This window comes from Cinclus cinclus, chromosome 27, assembly GCF_963662255.1.
Source record: "Cinclus cinclus chromosome 27, bCinCin1.1, whole genome shotgun sequence".
Lineage (NCBI taxonomy): Eukaryota > Metazoa > Chordata > Aves > Passeriformes > Cinclidae > Cinclus > Cinclus cinclus.
Genome location: NC_085072.1, coordinates 4,153,919 through 4,167,784, shown reverse-complemented (window position 1 = coordinate 4,167,784; position 13,866 = coordinate 4,153,919). Strand labels below are relative to the sequence as shown.

Here is a 13,866-nt window from a genome sequence, read left to right as displayed (position 1 = left end):
GCACAGACAAGATCAGTGCCACTGCTGGGGAGAGTAGGGTCAGCGTGGGCTGGTGGGACCAGAGGGACCCCTGGGGACAATGGGACACTGGGAACAGCAGCTGTTGGCCCCTCTCGGGAAAGCTGGTGCCCTTTTCTGACCTGGAGAGGGGAAAATAACCTTGTATGGGCTAGGCAGGAGGTGAGGGCAGCGGTGCAGGGACTGGCAGTGGTTTAGGCAGCGATATGGGCAGGCTGCAGGGAGCAGTGCAGATGGAGGTGCAGGCAGGGTAAGGCAGAAGTGCAGGCAGGGTCTGGGCAGCAGTGCAGGCAGGGTCCAGGATACAACTGATCGTGCCATGGGCAAGTTCATCCCAGAGGCTGCAGACTGTCTCTGCTCTTCCCCACCAGCTCAGGAGGCTCCGGATGCTCCACAGTGGTCAAGCCCTGTCCTGCTGCCAGTCCAGGGCCTGTGTCCCCCCAACTCCACCATGTCCAGGCTCCTCTTTCACCTCATTCCACTTGATGATTATTTTCTGTAGCTGTTGGGAAGCGCAGTGGGGCCCAGCGTTCCCTGGTATTCCCCGCTCCTGCCTGACCCACTTAGCAGGACCATCTGGTCCCTGCGGGCAAAGAGGATTAGCCCTGCGGTGGGATCAGGGCTGGGGCGCTGCCACCACTGTGGGTGACACCATCACAGCCCCTGCCTAGAGTGCCCACAGGTGCAGCCTGGGGCAGAGCGGCCACAGCAGGAGTCCCTGGCCAGGGACCCACAGCCGCTCCCAATATGGATAACCCTGCCCGTGTTCCTGGCATCTCCTGAAACCCAGCCCTGCGGGTTTTGGTTGTCTCACATCACACCTACATCTCCATCCATCTGTCCGTCCATCTGTCCGTCCATCCGTCTGTCCATCCATGCCTCTCTCTTCTCCCACCCACACCCCATCTGTGCACTCACCTGGCCAGGTGTGCAACTCCCCCATCCCTCCTTTCCATTTGTCTGCCGACCCCTCCACTCACCTTTCCTTGTGCTCTCTCTCCCCCCCTCCCAGGGGCCTGTTCTTCCTTTCTCGCAATTTTTCTTCCTGTTTCACCCTTCCTCCCTCTCCCAGTTCCCCATTTACCCTGGCTCCCTTTGCCCCATTTTCTCATTTTCCCCATTTCCCCTCTCTTTGCCCCATTCCTCCATTTTCCCCATTTCCCCTGCCTCTCTTTCCCCCATTTCCCCATTTCCCCTGTCTCTCTTTGCCCTATTCCCCCATTTTCTCCATTTCCCCTGTCTCTCTTTGCCCCATTTTCCCCATTTTTCCCGGCTTTCCTTACCCTGTTTCCCCTTTTCCCCTCACGCCTTCCCCCCCCCCCCCCCCCCTCCCCCCCGGTCTTTGCTGCCCCCTGCCGGCCGCGCGCCGCCATCGCCCCGCCCTCCAGGCCCCGCCCCTTCGCCCCACCCCTTCCTCGCGCGCGCTCTCGGCCCCGCCCCTCGTCCGTCACGCGCCGCGCGGGTTCCGGGCGCGGGTGGCGCGCGCAGGTGGGCGGGGCGGGGCGGGGCGGGGCGCGCGCGCGGGGATCCCCGGAGTTGGGGGAGGGGGAGCTCGGGTTATCCCAAACCGGACCAGGAGGAAAGGAGGGGGGAATTGGGGTGGGGTCGGGGGTCCGAGGGTGTCCCGGACAGAGCCCAGGGTGAGGGACACTGCGGTCCTCCCGCTGGTGGAAGCGGATCTCCCCTCCAGCCCCAGCTCTGCAGGGAGGGGGGTGCGGGGTGACCCCCTCCCCCCCCCGCCCCACGGGGTGATACCGGGCGGGGGGATCGATACCGTGTTATTACCGGGTGGGAGGTGGGCTATTACCTGTGAGCTGGTCATTCCCGGGAGGTGAATTCCCGGGGTGGGGGAGGTCATTCCCGGGATAGGGATCATTCCCGAGGCCGAGGCTCATTGCCGGGTGGGGGTCATTGCCGGGGTGGGGGTCATTCCTGAGTGGTGGGTCATTCCCAAGGCCGCCTGTGGATTGCAGAGCTCCCATCCCTGGGGCCGGACAGGCGCGTCCCCCCCATGCAGGCAGGAGCCGGCGCTGGGCCATGAGCAACGCCACGGCCCCCACGGCCCCGGGCGCGGCGGGGGACTCGCTGGTGGGCTCCGTGCTGGGGCCCTTCCTCCTCCTCACCCTCCTCGGTGCCCTCCTGGCCGCGGTGAGTGGGTGGGCGGGGGGCAGCGGGGGGCAGAGAGCCCAGCGCCGAGCCCTGCGCTGCTGATGCCTTTCCCCGCAGGTGATGTACGTCAAGAAGAAACGCAGGTGAGCGGGGCCGCGGTGCTGGGGGACCGTGGGGGGTCTGCGGGGTCACCACTCACCACTGACCCCCGGCAGGTCCGACCGGCTGCGGCACCGGCTGCTGCCCATGTACAGCTACGACCCGGCTGAGGAGCCACCCGAGTCGGAGCAGGAGCTGCTGGTGGAGGCTGAGGAAGCTCAGGTGGGTGGCTGTGGTGGGAATTGGCTTTAATCGTGTTTTTCCATGAAAAATTTGAAGCAGCAACAAGTGAGGTGCCTGTCCCGACAGAGCTGTGGGGGGAATGGTAGGATCATTGAAGTTGGGAAAGATCTCCAAGAAGGTTGAGTCCAACCTCGAGGGAGTCAGGCTTTGGGTATAATCCAGAGATTTTTGGGAGGGTTGGGCTGTGTGGGCAGTGCCTTACCCACCTGCCACAATACCCTAGGCTGCAGGTGTGCCCCTCTGTGTTGCAGGTGGTGCCCGGCTGGGGGGGACCCTCTCCCCCTTGGCCCCCACGCAAGGACTGGAGGGCCTGACTCTACCTGGAGCACCAGAACCAGATCCTGCCCACGGGAGGGAAAGGAGGACTGTGCCAGCACTGGTACCATCAGCCAAAACAGGCAGGCTGTGCCCACGGTGGTGCCACGATGCCACAGCCGCTGCTCTCACCTCTGAGCGCTGACCAGGACGGGACATCTCCCACCTCAGTGCCTGATTTTGCCTCTTTTTTTTTTTTTTTTTTTTTTTTGCCTGAACTGCTCCAGCAGCCCCTTGGAAAGCACCAGGAGGGTCCACAGGGGCTGGTAGACTGACACGGAGCAGCAGGCTCTGCTGGCACGGGATGCCTGGGGGAAGATGGGGTAAATAAATGTGTCTTTGCCTTGGCCCCGAGGCTCCCTGTGGGGCTGGGGGTTCCCAGCCTTGGGTGGGAGTTTGGGGGGCAGCAGGGCTTTGCCTGTTTTTGTTTCCATCGGCACCTCATCCCCGTGGATTGCTGGTGGCTGCCACCAGCACGGATGTCCCTGTGGAGATGCCCTGGGAGGAGCCACCCCTGCCCCACACCCTGCCGGGGACAGACGAGGAGTCACAGACATCCATAAAATGTTTTATTCAAGTAACTGCAAATAGGAACCCAAAAGGTCGTTAACAGTGAACCAAAAAAGAAACCCAAACCAAACCCCGATTCTCTCCCGCCGGGGCCGCCCGGCACCGACCTCCGGTCCCGCTGCAGCCGTCGTGCTGGGGCAGAGGGACAAGGGGAGCATCCCATGGTCCCCCCACACCTCTGCCCTGCCAGCCTCGATCCCTTGAAGCAGCAGAGCGAACTAGACCTCAAAATAACGATTTTTTTTTAAAAAAAAAGAAAAATGGAGCCCAAAAAAAAGGGGAAAAAAAAAATACCCCACAGCCCCCAGCAACACCCCGAAAACAGGAACCACTGAGCCCACAGTGCCCTGGCAGTGCAGCAGCACACCTGTGAGTTCAGAGAGTGGAACTTAAATATCCAGAGGTAGTTGTGAATGAAAGGACAAAAAAAACTACTAAAAAACCGAAAAAAATACCAAAAAAAAAACCAACAACAACAAAAAAAAAGAAAACAAAAAAAAAAACCCAGAACGTATGAGGAAAGGGCTGCCTGGAGCCTGCCGTGCTCTGGCACCCCCGGGGCCGGGCACCCCGGGGATGGGAACCCCGGGGATGGGCACTGGGCCCCGGCAGCGCTGCAGGAGCTGCTCCCACACACAGTGCAGTCACCCAGGACTGGGGGGGACAAAGGGGGCTGCCCAGGGTAGCAGCAGGCCAGAGCAAAGGTCTAATGCATTTGGGGGGGTCTCACCTTCACTGCCCCCCCATCTCTTCCCTGCAGAGGCCCCAGGGCAGAGCCCAGTGCTGGAGGGGGCAGCCAGCACCCACTTTGGTGGGGTGAGATCACGGCATGGGGGGCAGCAAAGGTGGGGGGTGCCAGCCCCGGCTCTGCCATGATCCTCCTTTCCAGTGGGGCTGCCCCGAACCCGAGGGCTGGGGAGGGGGAGCTGGGGCAGGTGCCCCCCCCCCCCGGGCAGGGGCTGTGGGGGCCGCCCGGGTTGGGCCATTTTCCAGTGCTGCCGTTGTCTGAGGGTGAGGAGGGAACGGAGGAGGGAGGAGGAGGAGGAGGAGGAAGCCAGGGCGGCACAGTGGGTCTCTCCCCGTCCCTCTCCCCCGGCCGCTGCGGGGCCGTCGGGCGATGAGGTAGCGCCGGTTCGGGAGGTGTCACTGCTCCTCCTCGGATGACTCCTGGGAAATGTTCACCTCCTCCTCGTCCTGCTGCTGCAAGGCAAGGGAGCGGGGCCGGGGGGTGTCAGGGAGCGAGCCCCACTGCACCGCCCCTGGACAAAGGGCTGGCCAGACACATCACACGCTTTGTGCAACGAGGGAAACCGAGACACAGCACCCTCCTGGATTAAAAGACTGGCCCCGACTCCAACTTGGAGCTTAAATCCCAGCTGAAAAACTCCCGGGGTGGTCTCGCAGTGAGGAGACCGCACCCCATGAGCGCACAACACCTCGGAGTGTGGGACCGCCGTCCACAGTGGCCACGGGAGGCGGTGACAGCAGCGGCTGTCCTTGTCCCGTGCCGGGTGTCCCCGTCCAGCCCCCACGCCGGGGTGGGCGGCCGTGACCCCGCAGGCGGCGGTGACTCAGGGCTGAGTGAGCCTGAGTCACACCGGCCCCCGCTTCCTCCCTCTTCATTCACAAAAACGCCACCGTGCCTGCCAGAGCGGGACATCGTGTCCCGGTGTCCCCGGCACGGCCCCGCTGGCACGGGACAGGCTCCTTCCACACCCCCTCCACTGCACTGGCTGCCCACCCTGGGGTCCCCAGACAGATCCTGGCACTGTGACACCGGCACAGGAGAGCTCAGGATGCCACCTCGTCTTCGCAGCCCTGGCTGGTCTCAACCCCTCAGTTCTGCAAGGAATTTCAGTGGGAAAAGGAGCAAAATCTGGGACAGGCAGGGAAGAGAGATTAAACCATCCGGGGTACCTGGCAGCCGCCTGAGCTGCGAACTGAGGGGGAAAGGAGAAAAAATGGTATGGAGGAGGGAAAGCTCAGGGAAGGAAGGGGGCGGCTGCACCCGCGGGCTGCAGGAACGCCCGTGCAGGGGCAGGCATGTGCCAGCATGTCCCCAGGGCAGGACCAGCCACCCAACGCTGCTCTTGGGCCCAGGAGGAGGTGGGGAAGCCAGGATTCCTCAAACCCCCGGCCCTAGGGAGTTCAAAGCCCACCCAGTGCCCGTGTCCTACTCGCTCATCTACTCTGAGCTCCTCCAACCTTACAGCATCCACCCTGCACTCATGGGGCTCTCTGGGGAGCGGCTATACCTCCAAAGTGCCCAGCACCCTACCAGGATAGATGGGAAAGGGAAAAGCCCACTCACCGATTTTTTGGGTCGCCCTCGAGGCTTCCTCCCTGGTGTGACTGCAGCTTTCTGAGCCAGGGCAACAAAAAAAAGGCGTTTTGATCAGGCTGTCCCCAGGATGCTGGCTGGGGTGGGTGGTGTTCTCCTTCCTCCCACCCGTGACTGCCAGATTCATCACCCCAGTGGCATCTCTTGGGGTGCTGCTGCCAGCCCCCCGAGCCCCCCCCCCAGCTCTGGGATGCCCCGTGAGTCAAGAGGTGGGTACAGGATGTGAGTCGTGTGTTTTGCAAACAGGTTTATCTCGGGTGTCCTGGTGCTGACACATGGCCCCCAGCTTCCCCACCCTCCCTGGGCCAGATTCACCCCCCCCCCGCTCCGCCCCATCCCCACTTCTAAGGCAAATCTGCCCTCAATTGTCCATAATTGAGCTCAAAACAGACCTGTGGTACCAGCACCCAGCTGGAGCAGCCCTGTCCCCGGGTACCTACCCTGCCCTTTGTGGTGGCCTTGTTTTTACTGCCCTTCGGCCGTCCACGGGGTCTCTTGGGGGTTGGGGCCTCGCTGGGCTCCTGCTGGAAGGAAAGCAGAGGGGGTTGCATGCCCAGAGCAGCTTCCAGTGCACCCCAGGATGCTCCAGCCAGGGAGACCTGCCAGGGCAGAGATGCTCTTCCATGTGGTACTGGGAGCACTGGTCACACTGGGACTGGTGATCAGACACCAGGCAGAGGCTCCCGTGTCCTTCAGCTGGGCATATGTGACCTTTTCCACCCCCAGCATCACCCACTCAGCTCACGTGGATGGTCTCCACGGCCCCTCAGCCCAGACGTTGCTCGCTGCTGGTGCTGCAGCTGAGGAAGCGTCAGGGAAGCCACAAATCACCTTTTCTGCAGGAAAACGATGTGCACAAACCCCACCTGCCTCGGGAGGGGGGGGGCTGAGCAGGGTTTGGTACTATAAAGGCTCCAGCAGCATCTTATCTCTCTGAGCAGCTTTTGCTAATGGGGCTTTAATTAGCCCATCTGCAAAGGCAGGTTCAGCAGGGCCTGGGGAGGGGTGGGAGAGCCCCTAGCTGGGGCCAGGAGCTCTGGAGCCCCCCGGGAGGGTCTTGCTGCTGATGAGCCCTGGGGAGGTGCTGCCCAAAGAGGTCACAGGGCTGCACTGGGGATGTCCCCAGCCTGGGGCTGTAGGTGTGTGTGGGGTTTCCTGCTGCCCCATACCCTGGGGGTGCCCAGTTCCTCCTTTCTCTTAGGGGACCCCACGTACCTGCGGCTTCTTCCTAGGCCGCCCTCGGCCCCTCTTCTCCGACACGTCTTTCTCCCCTTTGGAGGCCAGGGGCTGGCTGGATTTGGCGCTGGATTCACTCATTTTCTGTCCCGGGAGGGAAGAAGGTCAGTCAGTCATGGCTCTGGCTCACCATGCCAGCCATGACATCCTCCAGCCCTCACCCTGGGGTAGGTGAGATGCCCCCTGCACGCTCCTGGCACTGGCTGGGGAGCAAAATGCACTGGCAGCAGGGCAGTGCCCCAAGCCCATACAGATCAGCCAGTGCCCAGCACTCAGGTAGCTCCTGGGGACCCCTCAGGTGTTTGGGGAGCAGCAGCTTGGCCACACCATCCTGCAGAGCCCAGCCCCTTTCCTCAAAAAGAGGAGAGTGACTCCAGGTTTAATTTGAAATCTCACATGTGCTGCTGCCACCCATGAGTTGAGACAGGATGAGTAGTGGCACTGGGGGTGCCAGGGCCCTGAAGTAGGGCTCAGGGTCCCACAGACTTGCTCCCCACCCTCAGCACTGCAGCACCCAGGGTGGCTGCTGCACCCCTGCTCCTGCTACCTAGCTGAGGTAAGGGACAGGCACTTTGACCTGGGGACACTGGGTTGTCCCCTCCCCTGTGCATGTCCCAAAGGGCTGGGCAGCTCTCCCTTGCTCTTGGAGCAATCCCACAGAGGAAAAGGCTCCATTTTCCCCTCTCCACCTCGCTGCTTCCCAGGGGCACAGGGAAAACCTGCTTTTCCAGAGCCGTAGGGGTGGCTCCGTGCCCGTCTGCCAGCCCAGAAGCCGGGACGATGGACTCAGGGTGGCAAGGAGCAGGATTGCTGCCACAGCCCTGGTGCCTGCTGGTGACCCTGCTGCCAGTCCTGGGTGCCTGCCCAGAGTGTGGATGTGAGGCTTCCCAGCAGGAACAGAGGCAGGGCTGAGTTTGTGTGCCCAGTCTGTGTGTGTTGATGGAGGTACCCTCCTACCTCTGGGATAATAATGCTCAGGTTTGAAGAACTGGTCCTGACTTGATGGTATTGGATCACCTGGGATAGAGGGGCTGCAAGGGCCGAGGGTGCTGAGCCCCTTGGGACACTGAGCTTCACTGGGGAGATTGTGGGCAGGACATGCAGCCTGAGGAGCCACACTCAGACCTCTGAGCCTTTTCAAAAAACAGGCGTCAGCTCCTGCTCCCCTCTGGAAGTGACTCATGAGTACAGAACAACAACAACAAAAACCACCCTCGGAGTCTTTTTTTTTTTTTTTTTTTTTTTGGGAGACAGAAACCACGCTGTAGTGTAAACACCCCGAAAATATTACTCACAGCATCCCAGAGCCCATGAAGGAGTCTCTTAGGGAAAAAAAAAAAGAAGTATGGTTTAGATTTAGGCCAGCAAAGGGCCGGCTGCTGGTCGAGCTGGGACAGGGTTTTGTCTCTTTTTAAGTCAATCTCTGTCAGAGGCAGCACAGCCTCAAGCTGCTGCGTGCCCCCTCCTGCAGCTGGAAGCAGATGGGCCCAGCATGGCCCCCACCCTGCCGTGCTCTCCTCCCCTGGAGGAGGGACCAGACCCCACAGCAGCTCGGGCTGGGAATGCCAAGGAGACCCTCCATGCGATGGGAATGCCGCTGGGTCTGCCCTCCCCCACCAAAAGCAGCTCCTGCTGCAGCAAAGTTGTTGGTGCTGGAGAAAGCACGTGCACCTCTCACCCATCCCTCTGCATCCCATCCATCCATCCATCCCTCCTCATCCCATCCCATTGCAGCCCTCCCTCCGGCACCTCAGAGCTCTCCCCAGGGGCTGCAGAGCTCAGGGGACTCAGGGAGCCCCACTCTGGCAGAGGGGGTTGGGAGAAGGATGCTGGAAATGGGGGACGCTTCTCTCCCATCCCAGCAGCTTCCCAGCCAAAACCCTGTTGCCGAGAGCAGCCCCAGCTCCCTGCAATGCCCCCGGCTCGGCAGCACCTGCCAGGCCCCGGGTGTGCTCCGAGCCTGTGGGACCATGCCGGGCACATGGCGGGAGCAGCTCCGGCCCTGCTCGCACGCAGCAGAGCCATGGAGGGAGGGAGGGAGCAGCTGGGTTGCCATGGAGGAGAGGAAGCAGCTGAGGGAGAAACCTTTCCAGGCAGGGAGGAATCAGTGGGGGATGAGGGCAGGGGCTGCCCGGCTCCCTGCAGCCGAGGGGTGGGGGAAAACATCTCTGCACGGTTTGGAGGTGGAGGGGCCACATCTGCCTCTCGATTGATGGAGCTGGGGGAAGGAAACCTCCTCCCCTCTCCATCCCTATGGATGCTGAGCGGCTGGGATCTCCTCCCCCGGCCCCATCGCTCCCTCTGCTCCAACCCTGAGCTGGGCTGTCCTTAGCAGCCACCTCTGGGTTGCACAAGCCAAACCTGGTCCCTCGGAACCATTCTCCCGGCTGCTTCTGGGCCTGGTCCTGCCTTCCCAGCCGCCTGCGCTGGCTTATGCTGCTCCGTGCAGATAACCCCATAAATCCCCCGCTCCTGCCACCTACTCTTAGATTAAACAAACTGGCCCAAGAGAAGCGGGGAGACAGGCGGGGGCTTAGATCATTAAAAATATATATACATATATATGTGTATGTATGTATAAAATCTCTTCACGCCCAGAAAATCCAGCCTGATGGCAGCTGGAGAAGGATCCCAGCCGCACCTCCTGGCAGAGGGATGGGGAAGGAGGAGGGGAAGGAGTCGTGGAGCAGAAGTTGAAGAGCCTGTTGGGCAGGGGTGCGGGCCGGGAGGGATGTGCGGGCTCCTCCTTAGCACAGACCCGCCGTGGGGCTGCTCTGAACCCCACCCCGGGGCTGCCATTGAGGAAAGTCCCCCCCTTCCTTCCTGGGATGCATAATAAAAGGAAGTGATAAAGGAAAGGAAGGAGGGAGGTGGAGGAGAAAGAAAAGAGGCAGGAAGGGCACCATCAGGGCTTTGTGAAGCCCCTGTCCTGGGAGGTGGGGGGGGGGAGGTGTAATAAATCCCCTCGTGGAGCCAGAGCTGCTGGCGGGGTGCGGGGGGGGGGCACCATAAGGGGGGCGGCTGAACCCCAGCACCGCAACTTCTCCCCGAGCCGCGTGTGCACGTTCCCCGTGCCCCGGGCTTGGCCTCGCACCGGCCCCACGCACCTCACGCCGCCCCAGCCCCAAGGCCGCGTCCCGCTCCCACGCCCGTGCACCGACCTCGGCCCCACGCACCTTGCACGGTGCCGGCCCCGCGGGCTGGCCCGGGGCCGTGCGGGCCCCCCGGGCGCGGTGCGGGGCGTTTGCATCACCCGCAACCGAGTAAGCGGAGCAAAGTCGGTCGGCGGAGGGGGAGCAGCGGTACCGGGGACCCCCGCCCGCCCCCCCCCCTCACCCTCAGCCCCCCCCCCCCCACGCTCCGCCGCGGCCCGCCAGGTGCATCAGCCTGCTTTTAACAATAATTAATACCAATAATAAAGCGAAGCACCGCCAGCCACACGCGGCCGCGTCCTTGCAAACCCCGACACGCCGGGGCCGATCGTGCCCCGCATGCGGCCAAGGGAAGCAGAGCCCCGGCCCCCCGCAGCAGAAGGAAGAGGAAGGTGGAACTCACAGTCAGCTTGATCCCGGAGCCGGGTGTTCGCCCTGGGTTTTGGGGGGCGGTTTGATGGTTTTGTTTTTCCCGGCGGGTCTGTGTTGCGGAGCGAAGGGACCCCCCGCCCGCGGCGACTGCGGATCTGCAAGGAGAAGAGAGAGGCTGCGGCTCAGCCCCGCATCCCCGGCCCCGCCAGGCCCCGCGTATTTATATAAATAATAAAGAGAGAGAGAGAGGAAAAAAAAATGCTCCAGGAGGAAGGAAGCTGGGTCAAAATCATTTGCAGAGAAGGAGGGAAAAAAAAAAAAGGGAGGGGGGAAGGGGGGACAGGGGGGGGAAAAAAAAACCGGAGCGAGCTCCTAGCCTTACTGGAGGGGATCCAGCTGCTAAAAATAGCAAAATCACACTCGAAATTAAATAAGGGCAAACAGGCGAAGGGAGCTCCCAGCGCCGGCGGAGCGGGGGAGGCGGAGCCGGGGCCGCATCACGGCGGGGGCGGCGCGGGGCGGCGCGGCCGGGAGCGATAGGGCCGTTCAAAGGGCTGCGGCGGCGGCGGCTGCGCCCCCGGCCCTGCCTGCCGGAGAGTCCCCGGAGGCACATGGAGGGTCCTTTGGGAGGATTGCAACGGCCTCGTTTTCTCCGCTCCGGGAATGCTCCCGGCTGGGGATGTGCGGGGGAAGGGGGTGGCTGTCCCCGGCTGGGTGACCCCACGATGAGTGATTTCCCCCCTCCCCACCATGGGGACGGCCGTGGCTCTCCTCTCTCCGTGCTTTGGGCTGGTGTGGAGGGGGGGGGGGGGGGTTGGTGTCCCCGTGGGGATAATCACCGGCTGGGGCCGCGCCATGTGCTGATGGCCAAAGCATGATGCTCCTGTTTGCTGCCTCCTCACCAGGTCAACCCCCCAACAAAAAAAAGCTTCTGGTTCCCATCTGGAGGCACCGGCAGTGGGGGCTCCCTCCCCGACGCTCCCAGGGCTGCCTGGATCGTGTTGTGATATTAATTTAATGTTCTACTGCAGCACCACTGCTGAAAGGGGAGGCTGGTGTGGGAGCAGGTCCTGCTCAGCACGGTGGGATTTGGGGAGCAGGTCCTGCTCAGCATGGTGGGGTTTGGGGGGGCACGTCTTGCTCAGCACGGTGGGGTTTGGGGGAGCAGGTCCTGCTCAGCACGGTGGGGTTTGGGGGAGCAGGTCCTGCTCAGCATGGTGGGGTTTGGGGGGGCACGTCTTGCTCAGCACGGTGGGGTTTGGGGGAGCAGGTCCTGCTCAGCACGGTGGGGTTTGGGGGAGCAGGTCCTGCTCAGCACGGTGGGGTTTGGGGGAGCTTGTGAGTGGCCCTGAGGCTCTCCTTGGCCTTAAGCATGTGCTGGGCTCAGTCTGCAGTCAAAAAAGCTTTGTTCGGAATTCCTCTGGTCGGTTTGGAAGTGCTTTGGGTCAGGCTGGAATCAGCTGAGACCAACTCTTAGGTGAGGTACCCCAAAACCCAGGTCCTGCTGTGTCAGGGCAGTATTTCTAAAACATTTGGGATCTTGTAGTGGTTTTCCTTGACGGGATACCTGGAAACCCAGAGCTCAGCACCCCAGTGTGTGAAATTTCTGCAAACTCTTGTGAAAACAACAGTCACACATCTAATGGAAACTCTGCTTTAGGTGCTTTTGACCATCCTGACTCTAAGGGTTGAACTCTGAAGTGAGGATCTGAACTTCAGATTGCTGGATTTAAGTTTTGGGCCAGTTTTTATTAAAATAAAAAAAAGTGGAGACCTTTAAAAAGAGGAAATGTGAAAGTATCAATATCTGTCTGTGCAAAACTGCTCTGGCAGGGAAGGTTTGTGATGCAAAACAAACCAAACCCAGCCAGGCTTCGGGCACTTGTTTCTGCTAATTGTTATTTGGATTTTTCAAATCCTCTGCAAATTCCCCTGCCTAAAACACAATTGGAGCAGTGCCCCTTTCTGACAGTTAAAAAATGAAAGCGAAGAGGGGGAAGAACCGTTCTGCAAGAGGGTTCCTGTTCCCAAACACCTGCAGGAAGTGCCGGCACCACCCTGCCTGCACCCTGTGCAGATCCTGGGTGGGTCTCCCCCATCCCAGGGCCTCGAGAACAGGCAAAGGGTTGTTTGCAGACCCCAAGTGTTTTGGGTTTTGTTCGTTTGTTTTTAATTTTGTATGTTTTTTTTTTTTTTTGGGGGGGGGCGGAAGTTGTGGGTTCTTTGGTGTATATATATATGTTGTTGTTGTTGTTGTTGTTTTCCCCCTAAAATTAGTGTTTCCTCAGCCTGTAGCCAGCCCTGCCTGGGTTTGGATGTGCCAGGATGTCTTTTACCCCAGCGCTGCTTCTCAGGCTTCCCCTTTGCTGTGAGCCCAACAAGGAACTTGGTTTGTGTGCTGGCAGAGGCTCGTTGTTATTAATATCCCTCGTTATTTACTGTGCAGTGCTGGTGAATGGCAGCAGCCTGAGTCCTGCAAACAACCGGGGCTGCTCTGCTTTAATCCCTCAAAGTTTTGGCTGCTCCCCACTCTCCGAGCCCACGCTGGAGCCTCCCCATATTTGTGGGGTGACCACTTGGCCCTTAAAGAAAAACAGTGCTGCAATTGTGCCCCAGAAGTAGAGAGAGGTGAGGAGATGGCCTGAGAGCCAGGTACAGGCACGCAGCCACGTGCAAGGAGTGGAGAACAGGGGGGGAAAAAAAAAGACTGGGCTGGAGCAGAGCCCAGGACTGAGCCCAGGAAGAACATTTTCACTTTTGTTTCTGCACTTGGGCTCCTGATTTACAGCTCGTGGCCGAGTGGCTTTGGGAACAGGACTGGGCAAGATCCCCCATCCTGCGATTGAGTTCTGCAGCCACAGAAGAAGCTGAAAATGGGGAAACAAATGATTAATTATCCCCCCACCGCAGCTGAGCCCAGCGCGGGGCACGGCGGAGCAGCCCGTGCCGTGCCGTGCCGTGCCGTGATCGCACGGAGCCGTGCAGCCCCGAACCCTCCGGGAACCCCTCCGGGATACGAACAGGGATGTCCCGGCCCGGCTGCTCACAGGGCTGGCCGGCCATGGCGCGGGAGGACAGGGACAGGGACATGGCCTTTGTTTCCCCTCCCGGCTTTGTTTCCCCGATGGCCCCATTGATGAAGCCCCATGTGGCCCAACAGCCCCGGACCCACCCCAAAACAGGCCTGTTAATTTGATTAAATAGCCGCTTCCTCCTTCTCACCCCTGGAGCAGATTGAGCTCTCACCAGGGCAGCGTTTTCCTGCAGCCCCATTCTGGGGACAAATTCCTAAATCACCTGATAACTTACAGGCTTAACGCCGCCGATTTGAGCCCGGGGTTTGCAGGATGCAGCCCCAGGGCAGTGCCGGGGAGTGTACGAGCTGCAAATGGGGGGTAGACCTATGAATTG

At 60.9% G+C, this 13,866-nt stretch overlaps 2 protein-coding genes across 7 annotated transcripts; one reads left to right on the top strand and one right to left on the bottom strand.

The window, feature by feature from the left end:
- Positions 1-1,893: 1,893 nt before the first annotated feature.
- Positions 1,894-4,467, top strand: SMIM29 (small integral membrane protein 29). The gene is made up of 4 exons (XM_062509615.1): positions 1,894-2,166; positions 2,245-2,270; positions 2,343-2,448; positions 2,721-4,467. Exons 1-4 carry the CDS (start codon positions 2,056-2,058, stop codon positions 2,781-2,783), a joined length of 306 nt encoding a protein of 101 aa, XP_062365599.1. The 5' UTR covers positions 1,894-2,055; the 3' UTR covers positions 2,784-4,467.
- Positions 3,339-11,098, bottom strand: HMGA1 (high mobility group AT-hook 1). Of its 6 annotated transcripts, none has more exons than XM_062509376.1 (6): positions 10,838-11,098; positions 10,487-10,610; positions 6,911-7,015; positions 6,136-6,219; positions 5,666-5,716; positions 3,339-4,551 (listed from the first exon to the last, which is right to left on the bottom strand). In XM_062509376.1, the coding sequence occupies exons 3-6, from the start codon at positions 7,010-7,012 to the stop codon at positions 4,498-4,500; spliced, it is 291 nt and encodes a 96-aa protein (XP_062365360.1). In that variant the 5' UTR covers positions 7,013-7,015; positions 10,487-10,610; positions 10,838-11,098; the 3' UTR covers positions 3,339-4,497. The 6 variants fall into 6 exon arrangements, with proteins under 6 accessions (XP_062365360.1, XP_062365359.1, XP_062365361.1 ...); XM_062509375.1 differs by having other exon boundaries at positions 3,339-4,554; positions 6,136-6,216; XM_062509377.1 differs by having other exon boundaries at positions 6,136-6,216.
- Positions 11,099-13,866: the final 2,768 nt, after the last annotated feature.

Excerpts from the sequence above, each read along its gene's own strand:
- SMIM29 (XM_062509615.1), top strand. The coding sequence starts at position 2,056 with ATGAGCAACGCCACGGCCCCCACGGCCCCGGGCGCGGCGGGGGACTCG. Across the intron at positions 2,167-2,244 it reads TCGGTGCCCTCCTGGCCGCG|GTGATGTACGTCAAGAAGAA; the intron begins GTGAGTGGGTGG and ends CTTTCCCCGCAG. Across the intron at positions 2,449-2,720 it reads TGGAGGCTGAGGAAGCTCAG|GTGGTGCCCGGCTGGGGGGG; the intron begins GTGGGTGGCTGT and ends TCTGTGTTGCAG.
- HMGA1 (XM_062509372.1), bottom strand. The coding sequence starts at position 7,012 with ATGAGTGAATCCAGCGCCAAATCCAGCCAGCCCCTGGCCTCCAAAGGG. Across the intron at positions 6,220-6,910 it reads GGCCTAGGAAGAAGCCGCAG|CAGGAGCCCAGCGAGGCCCC; the intron begins GTACGTGGGGTC and ends CTTTCCTTCCAG. Across the intron at positions 5,717-6,135 it reads AGGCCACCACAAAGGGCAGG|AAAGCTGCAGTCACACCAGG; the intron begins GTAGGTACCCGG and ends GCCCTGGCTCAG.